The 17927-nt window shown below is 39.8% G+C and overlaps 1 protein-coding gene across 1 annotated transcript; it reads right to left on the bottom strand.

Annotated features, from left to right (window-relative positions):
- Positions 1-4480: 4480 nt before the first annotated feature.
- LOC140233996 (uncharacterized) lies at positions 4481-7227 on the bottom strand. The gene is made up of 3 exons (XM_072314082.1): positions 6445-7227; positions 5072-5285; positions 4481-4512 (listed from the first exon to the last, which is right to left on the bottom strand). Exons 1-3 carry the CDS (start codon positions 7225-7227, stop codon positions 4481-4483), a joined length of 1029 nt encoding a protein of 342 aa, XP_072170183.1.
- Positions 7228-17927: the final 10700 nt, after the last annotated feature.

Below are 17927 nucleotides of genomic sequence, written 5' to 3'. Positions count from 1 at the left end.
AACTAAAAAGAGTGACCAAAGGGGTTGTCCTAAGGGGTGATGTTTGACCAATTAAAGGAGGGGGATTCTTTTGTGGAGGAGGAAGTATTATAAGATAAGGGGCAGACAAAGAGTCTGGTGGTTCACAAGGTGTGTGTATATAATCTTTGGGTAATTAAACCAGGGACAAAGAGGGGTTGTTATGAGGGTGATTAAATGACTCCTTGATGTAAACATCAAACAAGGGTAATTAACGACAGGAAATTAATAGTAAACAATCTTGGTGTTATATTCTGAGGTGAGTATACAAAAGCAAGGGAATTTAAGTTGAGTTGTTAATGAACAGGAAGTTATCCCCAAAATATCCTAAATATACATTACATCCCCTTTTGTTAGGAAACAAGGCTCGGGGGGGGGGGGGGGGTAGAATATTACAAACATATCAGAACAAAGAGAGGCTTCTGGAATTTCCAGAATCTGAATGTTGGAAAACAAAATGATAGATATTATAAATAAAAACAAATGAATGGTAGGTGGTGGAACTCAAATCATTACTGTCCCACTATCACTTTCACACATTCACTCTCACACATTTAAATGACATAATGATGATCTATCTACAATGAGATACAGTGAATAAAGTAACCAAAACTAATGCAATATTCTTCAACATAATTATCCTAAAATGGTCAATTTCTTCAACCATAACAATAACAACTGAGCAATGACTATAATCTATAACTTCAATATGCTCAATTATCAAACCAGCACAAAATATGCATGAATAGGAATTCATGATTAAAAGAGCAAATCAGGAAATATCAGCGAAAATTAATATATCAAATCATAATCAAGAATTTGAGTCATTCTCGCAGACGCTAATTTCCAAGCATCTAATTGAGTATCAGCGGAGAGGTAACGAGTGCGCTCGAGGTATGAGAGCTATCTGTGCGGCCTATTAGGAATTATCACTTCAGTGAAGGATGTACACAGAAGAATATGACTCTCAAACCTCACTCGATAAGAAAGTAAATTTCTCCAAATTGATAACAATAGAAGTAAGCGAAAGAACAGACACTTTCAAGTCTGTTTATTAAAAATGAGTTTAAACTCAAATTTCTCCAATCAGTATCAAGACAATTGATTTGATACAATAATATAACATGCAATTACACAGCCTTGAAAAGGGATTCCAAAGCTTATATTCTCATTATTTTGGCAATGAGATTAATAATGTGAAAGTTACGTATATTACTCCAGCAACAAATACAACAAATCATAAAATGACAAAGAAATATATCATATACAGCTTTAGACTTATAAAGCTTACAAGAAAATTATGTGTATAATCGTTCCATATATTTCTTTGGTGTTCCCGTGACAGGAATGATTCTATCAATCAGAATTTGTCTTATCAAGTTACTTGTGTCTGTATACAGTCCTATGTTCCACCAAAATCTAACCTCTTTGGGGTTATTACCGTCAGTCGGAGTCCTAATGAATGAAGTCAGTACTTGTAATTGCCCGTTCTTAAATCGTCCTCGGTGTAGGGTCATGTCATTGTCAGAAGGCGCAGTTGTTAGAAGGTCAAATTGTCGTTCAAGGTCAGTTTGTCGTAGGGGGGTTGGGGCGGCTATTCCGTTGTTTGGGGTGATGGATGTCACATAGTCAGATGTTTGGATTGGGTCTGTCGTCTGAAAGCACATGATGTGATCAGCAGTGCATTCAGGAGGGGTGTGGTCATGCTCATCAATAAAATTTACTGATGGTTTGTCAGAGGTTTCACCGTCTCTAGGGGTCACTGTCTTTCCAAGTGCCTCTTTCAGTCGCTGGAGGTGGGTGATGGGTTTCCTCTCATCCGATGTTTTCATGAAACAGGGCTTCAACCTGTTGTAGTTAAAGATATCTCGCAGAATTTTACCTTTGAGAGTGGAGAGAATGAAGTGGGTTCTATCGAGCACTTCATGCACAACTAAAGGTCCGACCCAAGCAGCTGCAATCTTTCTCGAGTTTGCAGTGAGGGAGGAAGAAGTTGGCTTGTACAAATAGACTAGCTGGCCTACTGAATAGATAGGAGTTTGCCGTAGTTTATTTGTAATGGCGACATTCTGCTTGTCTTGAGTTCTCCTTTGGAGCGAAAGCATCGTGTGAGAGATCTGGTCAAATTTCCGTTTGAGATGGGAAACGTATTCGTCATAAGTCTGGGTCAGACCAGACATTGGGTTGAAGGTCAAGTTAGTCATGGTTGGGGGGTCTCGTCCAAATACAAGTTGGTAAGGGCAGTGGTCACCTAGATGAGGGGAAGAGAATGAATTGTAGGCATAGCAAGTAGTGGGAATAAACCGAACCCAATCTGTTCCAAATTGGTTCAAGTTCACCTTGAGGAAGTCAGAGAGTGTTCGAATGTGGCGTTCAACTTGTAAGCTGCCGTGGTTTGCAACACTAATCACTTTCCTATCAATGTTCAGGGCGGTACACAGTGTAGTCAGTAGTTTGCCTGTGAGAGCGGCTGCTGCGTCAGTCACAAGGCAGGAAGGGGGTCCGAAAATGCAGATAACCTTTTGTATCAATGCCTCACAAATTGTTTCGGCATCGAGAGTGCGAAGTGGGGCACAAATAACAAAGCGGGTTATCTCGTCACAAATGACCATCAAATGTCTAAAACCAGTTGCCGAGGTAGGCATGGTCTTAAAGTCAAGGCTTATTCTGTCAAAGGGTCGATAGGAGTCGGGTACACGAGTGTGAAATGGGCGTAACTTGTCTGGTTTGCCACGGAACTGTTGGCATCTCAGGCAAGCTTTGACATAGTTTTGTACCCTGTCAAACATCTGTGGCATATAGTAATTACGTCGTATTGTCAAGTAAGTGCGCATTGTTCCTTGGTGGTTGCTAAGTAGGTTGTCATGGTATTGTGAAATGATAACATCAGTCAGTGATTCTGGTACAGCAAGTTGTAGTTTAAAGTCGTCAGTCTTGTCAAAGAAAAGGCGGAATAATACACCATCACATAGGATGTATTGCTCAGCTTTCAGCTGAATTGTTTTCGCTGCCTTTTTGTCACTGGGTAATATGTCATGGGCTAGAAAGTCATAGATCGGTTTGAAAAATGGAGATGTCTCTTGTTCTGTCTTAAGTCTTCGTATGTCAATGGGCAGGTTGTAGTCACGGATGATTTTTCTCTTTATCAAGTCTAGTACTTTGTCTATGTCATGTTGTTTGGGTATATGTGGAGCAACAATCTGCTCAACATTTGAGATCAGTGGCTTAGGGGCTGTAAACAAGTCTGGGGGCACATCCCTGTATGTTTGTGTACACGGTGACTCATTTTGTTTGTCCACCAGTCTAGGTTCTGTTTCCTTCGGAGCTTTAGGTGTTGGTTTCTGTGTGTTGGGTCTGTTATGGTCATGTGGGGCAAAGTGTGTCGTAGTTGGGGGCAGGTCATGGGGTGTGTCTAATGCTGATCTCTGATTGGCCGGTTCATGCGAATGTGGGGTATTGTTATTGGGTGCAGGTGTGATGACTGGTTCAGGGGGTGGGGCGGTGTCAGTATCAATATTGTTGTGGTTGTTGGTTTTGGGTCTGTCAGGATAAAGATTGGGAACAGAAATACCCATCTTTTTAGCAAAGGCGCGTGTCACTGGACGCTCGGCAGGTTGTATAGGATTAAGATGATCTAGGTCATGATTATCAACTAAACTAAATGAAATGGGCACTACATGATCTATTTCGGCATGTTTGTCGCTTGGTATGCGAGACAGAAAATCTGCTAAGACAAGTTCGGTACCCTTCTTGTATGCAATCTTAAAGGAGTACTCTGATAATTTCAAGATTAGTTTCTGAAGGCGGGTGGTGGATGGTTCATCTTTGGACTTTAATATCTGAACAATTGAGCTGTGATCAACAAATGCATTGAATTCACAGCCACGCAACAAGTGTTTGAAAGCAGTTATGTTTATCAAAAGGCCAAACAATTCTAGTTCTGTTACACTATACCTCTGGCAAGCGTCAGGGAGAACTTTAGAGTAATAGCCTATAACTCTTTCATGTCCGTTGATGATTTGAGTCAAGTAAGATCCAGTCGCAGTCCGTGATGTGTCACTGTAAAGTGTGAATCGTCCGGTATTCGTAGGCATGTGTAGTACAGGGGGTTTGGTCATGAGGTCTTTGATTTTGTTAAAGGCGCGTTCATGTTCGTCAGTCCATTTAAATTTCTTACTCTTTCGGGTAAGCTGGTGTAGTGGCTTCAAAATAGACTGTATTTTGGGGAAGAATCCTGCAACATAATTGACAGCACCAATTAACCTTCTAACTTGTCTGGGTGTCTTGGGTCGAGTCATGTTGTGTATAGAGGCGCATCTATTGTTCAGTGGTCGAAAACAAGCCTCACCGTCCGAGTTAATAGTTATCCTATGTCCCATGTAGTCTACGTCATTGGTGAAGAGTTTACATTTCTTAGGAGAGATTTTAAGTCCATTGTCAGAGAGGGCCTGTAATACTTTGGTCAGGTGGAGTTTGTGGGATGTCTTGTCAGGGCTAAATAGGATTATGTCATCATGGTGAGCAATGCAGAAATTGCGGGAGTTGGGAATGGTGCCTAGAATGTTGTCGATTTTTGCTTGGAATAGTCCGGGTGAAATGTTAAGTCCTTGGGCAAGTCGTTTATAGTAATAGTGCTTTCCTCCATGATAGGAGGCAATGCCGGTATACTGTTGTGCTTGTTTAGAGAGGGGAATGCAGTGAAAGGCAGATTTGAGGTCGATGACACTCATTACTTTAGTCTTAGCATGTCCGATGCGTTTAAGGGTTTCAGTCAGTAGGGGAAAGGGATGGTTGATACGTCTAATTCTAGAGTTCAGGTAACGAAAGTCAGTCACTACTCGTTTTTCACTCTTGTCTTTCTTGGCAATGAGTAACACAGGCGAGGTGTATGCCTGATGTCCAACCTCAAGTATACCAAGTTTCACGAGTTTGGTCAGTTCCTTTTCGATTTGTCGTTTGTCAGGTTCAGTAGCAAAGTATGGTCGAATGAAAAATGGTTCGTCATTGGTCAAGTGTATGTCTACTTCAAAGTTTGGGCAACTAGATAGCTCACCATAGAGGGAGAATGCGGGTCTGTTGTCTTTAAGGATCTGTATCAACTCATTCTTTTCAGAGGGAGAAAGCACACTATCCTTTAAGTCAATATGGGCTCTAATGATTTGGTCTTCAGTCATGTTAGCAATGGGGTCACTGGGATCAAGGTGGGGGTATTTGTCAAGGTTTGCTTGTCTAGTCTGGTTGTCAAGGTTACTGCCTGCGGTGTCAAGCTGAGTGGAGTAAAGTGCATGTGTGTTGTCAGTCAACGTCATAGTTATGTTATCTACTGGGAGGGGCTCAGTCACACGTACGGGGTTAGTAGTGTCGAGAAAGGCAATCGCCCTACCCTTAGAGAAATGTAGAGGTCTGTCAGTAGTATTAGTCACAATGATTTGAGTCGCACCTTTTGTTAGTTTTACCGCCATTGTTGATGGGCAGTGCCTACTGAGGTAGTCATTGGAAGTCAGTATGACGTCAGAGTTACGTAAGTGGGCAGGTGTATGTCCCTGTAGTGTCATGAGTCTGGACCCAAATGGTTCGATTTTCACCTTTGATGTAGGGGAAAATGGTATCCTACGCCGTTTGATTTTGAACCTATGGTCCCTGAAAGTCAAAGTCCCGTCTACGTCCGAAAGTGTGTTATTGCCTAATATCAAATCAACACCAACAAGGTTTTCAACGACTAAAGCAGAAATTTCGAATTTGTAACCTTGAATTGTGACTCTGAATTTAATCGCGGTTTGCGCTTCAAGAAACTGCCCGTTCCCTAGTTTAAATCGAGTAGGAGTCACGCTCTGCCTCTTTAGGTTGGAAAGGTGTTGAGTTGATTTAACATAGCGGTCAGAAATCAATGTCTTGGTAGCACCACTGTCAAAAAGAATGAACATGTGCTTATCACTGTCAATTCGTCCCTTAACAAAGTTATTACTAGTCAGTTGCAGGTCTACGTCCTCTGTCCCTAAGTATGTCGATTTGAGCTTTTGTCCGTCCCTAGGCCTGGGGTGTTCATTTTGGGAGGTGGAATAGAGAGCGCTTCTATTTTCCTCCCTTAATGAAAACCCTGGGGATGTGTGTCGAAGTACTGTCCTGTGTATTGTAGATGTTGTTGTTGTTGTTGTCGATGATGATGTCGGTTATAGTCGTATATTGTTGTCTGTGGGGTGGGGGTGGTCCGTAATATTGGGGTCGTCTGTCGCGTTCAATGTCTCTCAACCTATGCCGACAATCCCTCCAAAAATGGCCAGGAATGTGACAATAGTCACACTTGCCAGCGAATCGAGGTCGAAACCGTTGGTCGCGTCCTCGGCTTTGTGACCGATAACGATCACGAGAAGGAGAGCGCCGTCTAGGATGTCTCTCTCTACTATCATGTCGTCTGTCTCTACTTACACTACGTCTGTAGTCAGAATGATGTCGGTCCCTACTTAAACTACGTTCATGTCTGTTGTGGTCATCCCTATGTCGAGTCCTACTAGCGCTGCGGCTGGTACTGCGGTCAGAGTCATTGTGTTGGGAATGTCGATTTCGTCTTCGTCCTCGGGAGTCTTTCTGTTCGGTTTTAAATCTAAGGGAGGAAATTTCCTCACTTAGGAGGTCGACATCGTCTTGGGTTGCGAATGTCACCTCTTTTGTCGGGGTAGTGTCAGTCCTAAGATCTATGAAAAGCTGCGCTTTCGCGGCTATCTCGTCAGGGGTGGTCGTTGATGTCGGTGATGCCATAAGAATGGCGGCGCGACAGTCGGGGGTCAGTGCAGCAAGTAAACGGTCCTTTATTTGCTTCTCCCCATAGTCTATGTAGGAGGCAGTCTGTCTGAGTCGTTGGAGAAAAGTTTCGACACTTTCTCCATCAGTCATAGTCATGGTGTTAAAGTCAGTAACCCTAGCAAAAGTCGATTTGGCGGGGCTAAATCGCCTAGTGAAAGCCGTCTTTAGGTCGTCATAAGTAGTGAAAGTCAATTTGTCTATCCAGAGTCTGGCCTGTCCCTCTAATGTCCGCTTGAAAGTCTTAAGTATAGTCGTCAAGTTGCCAGCATTGTCCGAGTCAATGTCATGGGCGTCTAAATAGTCTTCAAAGGTCAAAATATGGGCAGTACAGTCATTGTAATCTAGTCGGTCGCCAGAAAATTTAGTCGGTAAAAAGTCGGTCTGTCGGAGGGTCCTACTGGTGGTCATGGTGTAATATTGAGTAACACAAAGCCTATCTAATCAAATATCAAAGTCAAAGATCAGTAATAACAGTCAAACAAATATGAGTATGAAAAATTCATAAGGAAACACTTGAGAATTAAATACAAATAACCAGTCAAAATAAAATAATGCAAACTCAGTAAGCACTAGTCAAAATCAACATAGTCTCAAATATCTCTCACACTGGGACAGTAATAACAATCAAAGTTCCACTTACCCAATGTGAAAGGGTTCAACCAAGTCTCCAATTCCCAAAATGATTGCATAGTATAGTATTCCAAAAACAAGAAAATAATCACAATAAGCAATCAAACTATCAGTCCTCCAAGTTAAGAGTCAATTATCCTTCCAAATGTTATTAGTGTTTACGCTGTAAGTGTCTGGTCCTGAATCCGTCTGGTAGTCCTATCGTTGTCGAAATGTGTCAGTCATTATTCAGCAAAGCGTCCATTTTTGAAGAATTTTCCCTGGAGCTGCATCCGCGTCAACACCAGTCATGGGTCCTCTTCGTACGTCCCTCAGGTCGTGGTCGTCGTAGTCCTCGTTGCGTCGTCATCCAAGTCGGTCGTCAATCAGTCGTCATTTGCAAAAGCCATGTCACCACAAAGTTCGTTGTGTAAATAATTGTTGAAGTCCATCGCCTGATTCGTCAGCACTGCAGTTTCGAAGTCGACGAAAAATCTGTTACAGTCACATTTCAACAATTTCAGGTCGCATGCTGCCACGGTCCTATTAATGCTCGGCCTGCATGGTCTGGTGAAAGTCTCCTTCCAAAAGCGATGTCGAGTTGTAATGATGAGGTATTCCGATATAGGATCGATATAAGGTTCTCCACCATGTAATGTAACGGGTGGTGTTACATTTGGAATGTTATTACGAAGCAGAAATGAAGGAGCTCAGGTACAGTTTTGGTACATTTCATCGGTGCAAAGTGTTTATTCACAATCGTTCAGAAATATCATGATGAAGTTCAATGACAAGTTAAATGACTAGTATGTACATCAGAGTAAAATATAGAAGTATCAAGATGCAGGAGAGAGAGCAATATCAAGTAGAGGTTGACTCTCTGATGTCGAAATCATGATCTCCCTTGGGGGCTTGGAAAGAACACCAAACTTGGAAAATGTTCAATGGGTGATGGGTGAGAATTTTGGTAAGACAACCAATCAAAAAGGGATAACTAAAAAGAGTGACCAAAGGGGTTGTCCTAAGGGGTGATGTTTGACCAATTAAAGGAGGGGGATTCTTTTGTGGAGGAGGAAGTATTATAAGATAAGGGGCAGACAAAGAGTCTGGTGGTTCACAAGGTGTGTGTATATAATCTTTGGGTAATTAAACCAGGGACAAAGAGGGGTTGTTATGAGGGTGATTAAATGACTCCTTGATGTAAACATCAAACAAGGGTAATTAACGACAGGAAATTAATAGTAAACAATCTTGGTGTTATATTCTGAGGTGAGTATACAAAAGCAAGGGAATTTAAGTTGAGTTGTTAATGAACAGGAAGTTATCCCCAAAATATCCTAAATATACATTACAGTATAGGGAATTTGCGTTTTTCGGATTAACGACCCTTCGGAACAACGAACCTTCGGAATAGCGAACCTTCGGAATAACGAACAGCACCCGTATTTTGTATACTCTACCTATTAGAATAACACGTAAACATATCCCATGTACCATCTACAGAGGTAATGCTAAGTGTCTTGAATATATATACACTGTATGTATATATTATAATTATTGTATATATACATTCTTTCGTAATTCAAGCATGATCAAAGTTTTTTATACATTGAATAATTTTTTGAATATTTTTTTTTCATTAACTCTGGTCAGTCACTTGTGTATTTTATAACATTGTCTGTACCTGTTGTTTGATTTTAGGTCAATATTTTGTTGTAACGAATCACGTATATTGCATGCAGAAAGTGCAGAAATAAAGTCCTTCCTTCGATAAGGAAACAAACCAATCATATTATATATTACACTCAATTGGAGCAATGACAATATAATGATAATAACAATGATAACAAGATACAATTTAGTAATAATTCAGATAATGGTCTTATAAACAGGGCTGCCTATTCAGGGCCACGTTTCATAAAATATGTTTAATAGGATAACAACTCTTGCTAGAATAGCAACTTCCATAGGAACAGCCAATCAGGAAGCTGGATTTTGTCGTTACCATGACACTTGCCATTCCAGCAACAGTTGTTATCATGATCACATCAACATTTTATGAAATGGGGCCCAGGTTTTATTGCACTGTTCTTCCAGAGGGCGTTGTTTATGCCATTATTGTTACCCCAGCATTAGGCTCTGAATCAAGCATTTTGTGTGGTTTTCTTGTGATAGATGTCAAAAATCATTCCCAATTGTATTCACTACTAACTACTAAGTGAATTGCCTGTCTCTGAAGTAACTGTTGTCTAATGTCAGAGGTTTCCTGTTTATCTTGTCAATCTCTGTATATTCCACGTCAAAACCCCTTGCCCCCCCCCCCATCATCTGGTTTCTCTTTCAGCATCTAGTATATCTGCTCTCATTTTTCATCAATTGCTGTCTTTCTCTCCAACCTTGATATTACAGATATCCTTTCGAAAACATGTATATCGAAGACAGAATAAGGTTGTAAAGTTTAGAGTAATGATCAAATCAAAAATACTGGAATCTCGCGTCATCGGTGCAGTAGACGATCGTCCTATCGAGGACAATTTCATTTTGATGACTAACTTCGAGACTATATCGACTGGTAGAATGGGATAGAATCGTTTCTGAGCAATAGATTACACACAAATCATCCCATGATTGACATTTTTAATCTATCTTCAAATTCAGTAACTGGAAGGGGGTGTTATGGGTTTTTGAACACCCCCCCCCCCCCCCGCTGGCGAACAGGGTCCGCTTGAACAATATAATGAATTATATACATATCACATGACACAAAAGTGAACGCTACTATTTCAGTTTTTGCAACATAGATAAATAACCAACGTAACGTCTTACTCTTTTGATTGAAAATTTTTCAAAATTTTCCACCCTGAAATCGTTAAATGTCAGTTCTAAAGATGAAAAAGATTCCTCGAGTGGGAGATTTCTTTCCTGCCGCTTCTTCCCCTCTCGGTCGCTCCCCCAAGGTACTCTGATTTTTAAATAATTTGAGCAATAATTGACGAAGGTCACGGAACAATTGGATAATTTTTGTTTTTTGTTTCTTTTTTTGTGTGAATTAACAAACAACCGACTTACCGTCTTACACTTTTATTCAAAAAATTTGCAAAGATTTTCCCTAGTATGTGCACCTAATCGATGAATGCAATTCTAGAAATGCAGAAGCAAGGGGTTATAACCCCTCCCATATCCTCCCTATGTGCGATTTTCAAATATTTTTTTTTTTCAGATAAAAAAAAAATCACGTAACAAAAAAAAAATGGGTTTGTGTGTGTGTGCTTTGTCAGTAAAAGATAAAAATACCCGCTCTCACGATATACGGTTAGCATACGCTCTTCATTTGTTAGGCGAACGTCTGAAAACTAGACTTTGCCCGAAGATTCGAAAGTATTCGAGCGTATCTATGTAGGCCTATAGACTTTGCAAATTTCGCACCCCCCTCTTAATGGTGTGTATACGCTATAGGCATGATACGCTAGCTTGTATGCTAGTGATTGTGTGACGGGGATTTACTTTTTTGATTGAAAATTGTACAAATGTGTCATTCAAAATATGCACCAGATCGTTAAATTCCAGTTGTAAAATGTGAAAGCTTGCTCGTAATAGGGGTAAGGAACTACATCTCCTAACACCCCCACTCTCCTAAAACAGGAAAAAAAAAATATTCCAAACGGCCTTGCCCTCCCAGACCCTACTCCGGTCAGTCCCTAGTAAGAAAGGCCAACTATTTCAAATTTTCAGAAATGAAAATCCATGAAAATCCTATAGTTACGGACCTGCCCGGGTTCGCTCAATATTGATATTTCTTAATGACATTTCAAGAAGAACAAGAAGGTTTTCCATGCAACACAATTACTGGATTGACTTGGCTAAGCAGCGCTTGCCTATTTTGTTTTCTTTATTTTTTTTTATAGGTATGTCTCCATACATAGATCACTTACAGTAAGACACTACACAATTGAACTTACCTTTTGCACCGTTCAGATAAAAGAGGTATGATTCACTGGCTGAGAAGAACAACCCTGGATTTATCCTCTTAGTAGCTCCAAGCAAACATTGTCTTTCAAAAAACAAAACAAAAACAACAACAACAACAACAACAAACATACACACACGGTATAGACACAGAAGGGACACATCAAGAAGCGATATATCTCTGGTGATGACTTGATGTGAAGGCAAGGTTTGACTAACACAGCGCGAGCAGGCCGACTATATGAATGTTATCACATGCACTGTACGTCATAACAGTACTTCATACCGGATATTGCAACATTTTACAGCTCACCAGAGTGCTCTTGCGCAATGTGGTGCTCTTTTTTTATTGCAATTGACAAGAAAAAGTCAATACACGAAGGACAATGGTAGCGTAAGATCGTAATTATGATAGTAATAATAATATTTTAAAGCCACTTTATGTGTCGCACAGCAAATCATCTTGGATATCGCTACGAAACCCCGATTAATTCTATTACAAAAATAAACAAAATCCACTCTTTTTTGACGTAGGTCAAAAAACCTATAATATTTCTTCTTATTTCATTCTCTTATACTGACATATGCATGATGTATATAGGCTTATAGAATATATCTGTGTGTATGTACGTATAAGCATGCAAATGTTTACGTCTGTTAAATGTAATTTCTCGTACACAGACACATTATATTTTGCGCGTTGTATTTCCCCCTCATTTTCATTTGTCCCATTTCCCCCACACTTTATATAAAAAGTCCGATGTGAGGAATGAATGGTAAATCATAGAGATCGTTTTACAAATTATTGTTTGTATCAGTTAAGAAAATTTGGGTAACACTTAGAGACCTCAGTATTTCCTTTATGCCACAGTCTTCTTACCCAGAAGAAGAAAAAAGAAATGTTACAACATCTAAATGAAAATGTCTGCGTTCTCTAATGAATTCAAAGATACCAACTTACTGCGCAACGGAAATGGGGAAAGTGAATGGAAATCAGTAACAACGACGAGCAGACTAAAATGAATGGTAAAAAACAAGCCAACTCCGGACAAAGAAACACACATTAACACACACACACATCGGTATATATATATATATATATATATATATGAAGAGTTTGTTTGCAAAAACCGATAAGTCCATATTTGTCAAATGGAGATATTTGCGATTAAAGGTCAAGAAAAATATAGAGAATAATAAGAAAATTTTTGCTTCTTTTGACCATAACTTCAAAAATATACCTTTATATGTAGTGACCAATATATCATTTGAAAGGTATTATTTTGTACTTTATGACAAACACCTTACTTCAAAATCTTCAAAAATGGACTTATCGGTTTTTGCAAACAAACTCTTCATATATATATATATATATATATATAAATATATATGTATATATACAACATATGAAGGGTTTGTTTGCAAAAACCGATAAGTCCATTTTTGAAGATTTTGAAGTACGATCTCTGTCATAAAGTACAAAATAATACCTTTTAAATGATATATTGGTCCCTACATATTGAAGTTATTGTCAAAAGAAGCAAACATTTTATTATTCTCTTTATTTTTCTTGACCTTTAATCGCAAATATCTCCATTTGGCAAATATGGACTTATCGGTTTTTGCAAACAAACTCTTCATATATATATATATATATATATATATATATATATATATCAATTATATATACACGCACGCGCGCCCACGCGCACACACATACACACACACAGACACACACACACGCACACGCACACGCACGCACACACACACACACACACACAAACCAAAAACCGTACTCACGGATTTTGCTGCCGATGATCCACTAACGTTCGGTGCCTCAATGCCTCCCCTCACCTCGCCCCCCCCCCCCCAGCCTGCCAACAAAATCGGAGACACAAACGTTTCAACAACGTTTACAGGCTCTTTACAATGTTTTGTTTTTATTCTTAACGTTCATTTCCAGACATGTCAGCTACAGGGAGTTGACGCAAAAAAAGATAGCATGATAACGAGGATAATTACAAATTTACCATGTGAAATGAGAAACCTGTTCGAAGTTGAGTTATCAACGCGATTCCAATAAAATATAACTAAATTTCAGCATGAACGTTTTGGTAAAATTGTTATATTTGTCATGAAACTTACTAATCAATTATTACACGATGCAATCACACTTGGTAATGCTACATTGCAGCATCAATAGATTTAGGCATACAGCATGAAGGTACAAATAGATTCTGATATGACGTGTATTTGCATAATATATCTATCGCGTATCAACTGCACGTAATTATGCATTGTGCAGAGTTTATCATTAGCAAAGCAATTTGTAGTACTTTACATATCATACAAACACAAAATATAAATGTATTTCAAGCTTATTTCATTTAAAGAAGCCTCATCGCATTCAGATGAAAAATCTTTTCACAAAGCTCTATAAAGTTTTTACTAAAACATAAGTCTCCGTTCTGCTCATCAACACTAAATCAACAATATTCTGTCTACATGCACTAAATATATCATGATCATGTTTATAACAAAATATCGGGGTCATCCCACGAGACCGACAACCACGAGTCATACAGCTGACGAATTCGACATTGAATAAAGGTCAATAAGTCATGCGTTTACAGCCCATGAGTTCGACACAAGGTAAAAACAGCCCACGAGTTCGACATATTATGCAACATGGGACTTAATGTGTTGGTCGCGTGGGCCTTGTTTGCTTTAGTATCGAACTCTTGGGCTGTATGACTCATGGGCTTTATGACTCGTGGGTTGTATCATTCTTGGGTGTCGTGCTCGTAACGTGCACCCCAAAATATCCGGATGGTCGTGTCTCTTGTACAACTTGTCATATATCGTGTGAAATTGATACGGAAGTTTTGCAATGGCCGACTCGAAGAAATTCACAAAGGTCTCATCGATAATATTCTGGGCATTTCAGTCATCGACAAGTAAGTTCATTCCCACAACAGAACAAAAAATAAGATTAGATCATAAACTGATTGCATTCATCAGCTTATCTGTGTGCGGTGACTATTACAGGAACGTATTTGAATTCCAACGGACCTGTTTCATACAGGCATTTGCCGCCATTTTGCACATACACGTTTGTACTTTACGGTGATGCAGTTTCTACTGCAGCGGCAGAGTAGTATAATAGCCAATCAGTTAAGTAATGTATACATTATTAATGTGGATATATGCATACATTATTGCTGGGCACAATAATCACAAACAAAATTATGTGTGAACATTGATGAAACGGAAACTTGACTCTGTTATCCTCTTTGTGTATAGTTATATCCAGCCGAACCTTATTTTAGGTATAGTTTTCTTAGAAATAAAGACAAAACGCTCTGTTAACTCTTTATGTGCCACGTTCGCACACCCGACTCATACGGGGTGCCAACTTCGCATATTCTGCTCAAACGCACAAACCCGCCCAAATCGATCGATAAATAGCCAAATGCCGCAGTACAATGAAAGCGTTTCTAGTGTTTCCATTTCTGTCACACGTAGCTTGCATTTTACGTCGAGATTGGCCATCAGAGAATGTTCTCTTTTTGATTTCTGAGTAAATTCCAAAGAGATTTTCCCCAGTGACTGCTAGAGTGAGGGGTCTTCATACGCCCTGTACTATTGTTTTGTGAGCGCAAGGAGCATTGGATGGCAACGAGGCAGTAGGCTCACCCCTCGTGCTAACACGCTAGCAAACGAGCAACCGAGGAGCAGCCAAAATCAAGAGCGTACTCGCGTAAAAGTTCAAGTTCGCGTAATACACGCTGTAGAAATGAATACTAAGTACTTAGTACGCAAAGTCCGCCATTACTAAGTGGTACAATGGCGGCCCCCATGCAATCACTGACTCAATTGTAGAGTCCGCCCTCTAGTGGTGGGGAGGAGAAAATCTCTTTGGTAAATTCTAAGTTTCTGTCACTGTTTTGTGCGGAAAAGTCATAGTGAGGCAGATATGTGAAAAAGATGCTCACATCCGGCGGAAAGCATGAAATTTTGCATAAATGGGTATTTTGGGGCGCTGATTTCAAAAATTGCCGGATCCAAGAGATCTGGCCATGGGGTCGGCCGCCATTTTGAATTCCAATATGGCCGCCGCCAAAGATCCCTATCTTCAGTTCTGAAAGACATAAGCCATTGAAATTTGATACATAAAAGCATGGTGGTATGATGACTTCAATAACAGACTTATTTGATATGTCTGACAAGCTGCACGGCAGCCAATTTGATTTTTCCTACATAGTTGCCATGTTCGAGTGTTGAAAATCTCTATCTCGGGTTTGTAAATTAGGCTACCTGATTGGGCGCGCGTTTGTAACTCATTGAGTGCGCGTTGCTGTATTTACATTGTGACGTTAGTGACAGGTGCATTATGCTTCATTTTTGCAACTTTTTTTGGCATGCCCGTGAATGTTAGTGGTGATGTTTGTCTTCGCAGCCATATTGGAATTCAAAAATAGTGGGCATTGCGTTTGTCAGACACATCATATCAATCCGTTTTTAGTATGTTTAAATACTTGTTTGCACCTAATTTCAGCGTCACTCACCACTGAGAACTCGAGATAGGGATTTTGAACATTTCATCGAGGCGGCCATATTGGAAATCAAAATGGCGGCTATTTTATGTTTGTCAAACACTTCAAATTAATCTGTCATCAAATTCCATAGATATGTCAAAACGCTCTTGTGTACCAAATTTTGGTGCTACAGGTCATTCAGAACCGAAGATAGGGATCTTTAAATTTGTTTCGTGGTGGCGGCCATATTGGAATTCAAAATGGCGGCCAATCCCGTGGTCAGATCTCTTGGATCCGGCAATTATTGAAATCAGCGCCCCAAATTACCCCTGTATGCAAAATTTCACACTTTCCGCCGGATGTGAGCACCTCGACCAATTTTTGTTACATATTATCTGCCCTACTATCATGCCTCTACAATAATGTAGGTAGGCCTACTGGTCATTTCAAAGGAAAGCAATCATCGATTACTCATACAATTTACATCAAATTTAAGCTTGGCATTCTCTCTACTACTTTAGTCGTTACAGGTGTAGGATATCAAAAGGCAATAAAAGTCACATATATTTAAAAACAGAAAATTTTTACCAAGGCATGATTCCGTTGCAGTATCAAAATAATGTGGCACATAGGGGGCTTACACTGCGGCACACAAAGAGTTAAATGGAATAAAGTGTGCTTAAAAGACTTCTCTCTCTCTTTCTGCTCTCGCTCTTTTATACCGAGTGATCATTATTGTATCACAGTTCACTTGTAACATAACAAGGAATATTCTAGAAGTTATGATTAAAAATATCCTATATTAACATTTCTTTCTGCTTTTTTAGCAGCTTTTATCACAAATATCTCAATTTGACACGAATGGAGTTAGCTCGTTTTGCGATAAAACCCCTCATATGTTAAATAACATGTTATGTTATTTGCTGAAATGACAACTCTCTCTCTCTCTCTCTCTCTCTCCCCCCCCCCAAAAAAAAAAACAAAACACACAACAACAATGCAGTGCAGATGTGTGGAGTACGTTATGCCTGTCGCTTTGGAGTCAATACTGGAATTCCGTCATCAGTAGTATATAAATCATTTTCATCAGAATCAGTAGTCTAAGCATCTTTGTTGCTTGAAAGTTTATGAAGTACCAAAGACTTAATACTAATTAACAGTGATTAATGCCATAAAGATGAATGTCATGGCAAGAGATTTGAGGGTTCAGGTCCTCCAATCCTTTTACATGTTTACATTGGATTTTTTTTTTTTTAAATGTATTATGGTATCCATATGGTTGCTTCTGTGAGACAAGAATCTACTGCTGATCGCACTATCGAGACAATAACGTAAGAAAGCGCAGTCCAAAATCACGGACAAGAACTACAAAAATGAAATCTATATCAAAGGAATCAAATTTTGTTCAAACCCCCACCTCCGAACTTTTGACCTTCACGCCATCTCGTAGTATAGGCCTACTCTCTGCAGCCATGTACTAGCGACTACATTAGTACAGAAACAGATTCCGCCGTCGTGACCATACTAAGGCAGCAGCCATCGCCCAATCACATACTGTTCTTTTGTTTGTTTGTTTGTTTGTTTAGGTTGGATTTTGTTTTTCGGTTGAGTCACATCTGCCCTTTCCTTGTTTATATCAATACAATTTCTTGATGTTCTACAAGAAATATACGGGTGCACGTCACGAGACCGACACCCACGAGTCATACAGCCCACAAGTTATACAGCTCACAAGTCATACAGCCCACGAGTCATACAGCTCACAAGTCATACAGCCCACCAGTTATACAGCCCACGAGTTCGACACTAAGTAAATAAAGCCCACGAGTTCGACATCAAGTAAAATAAGCCCAAGAGTTATACGGCTCACGAGACCGACACTACGCACAAAAGGTCCATGAGACCGACAGTAAGCAAACAAAGCCCACGAGACCGACACTACACTTAAAAGGTCCACGAGACCGACGCTACGCATACAAGGCTCACGAGACCGAC

Source organism: Diadema setosum, chromosome 10 (assembly GCF_964275005.1).
Source record: "Diadema setosum chromosome 10, eeDiaSeto1, whole genome shotgun sequence".
Lineage (NCBI taxonomy): Eukaryota > Metazoa > Echinodermata > Echinoidea > Diadematoida > Diadematidae > Diadema > Diadema setosum.
The sequence above is the reverse complement of the archived record's forward strand: the minus strand, read 5'-3'. Positions and strand labels throughout refer to the sequence as shown.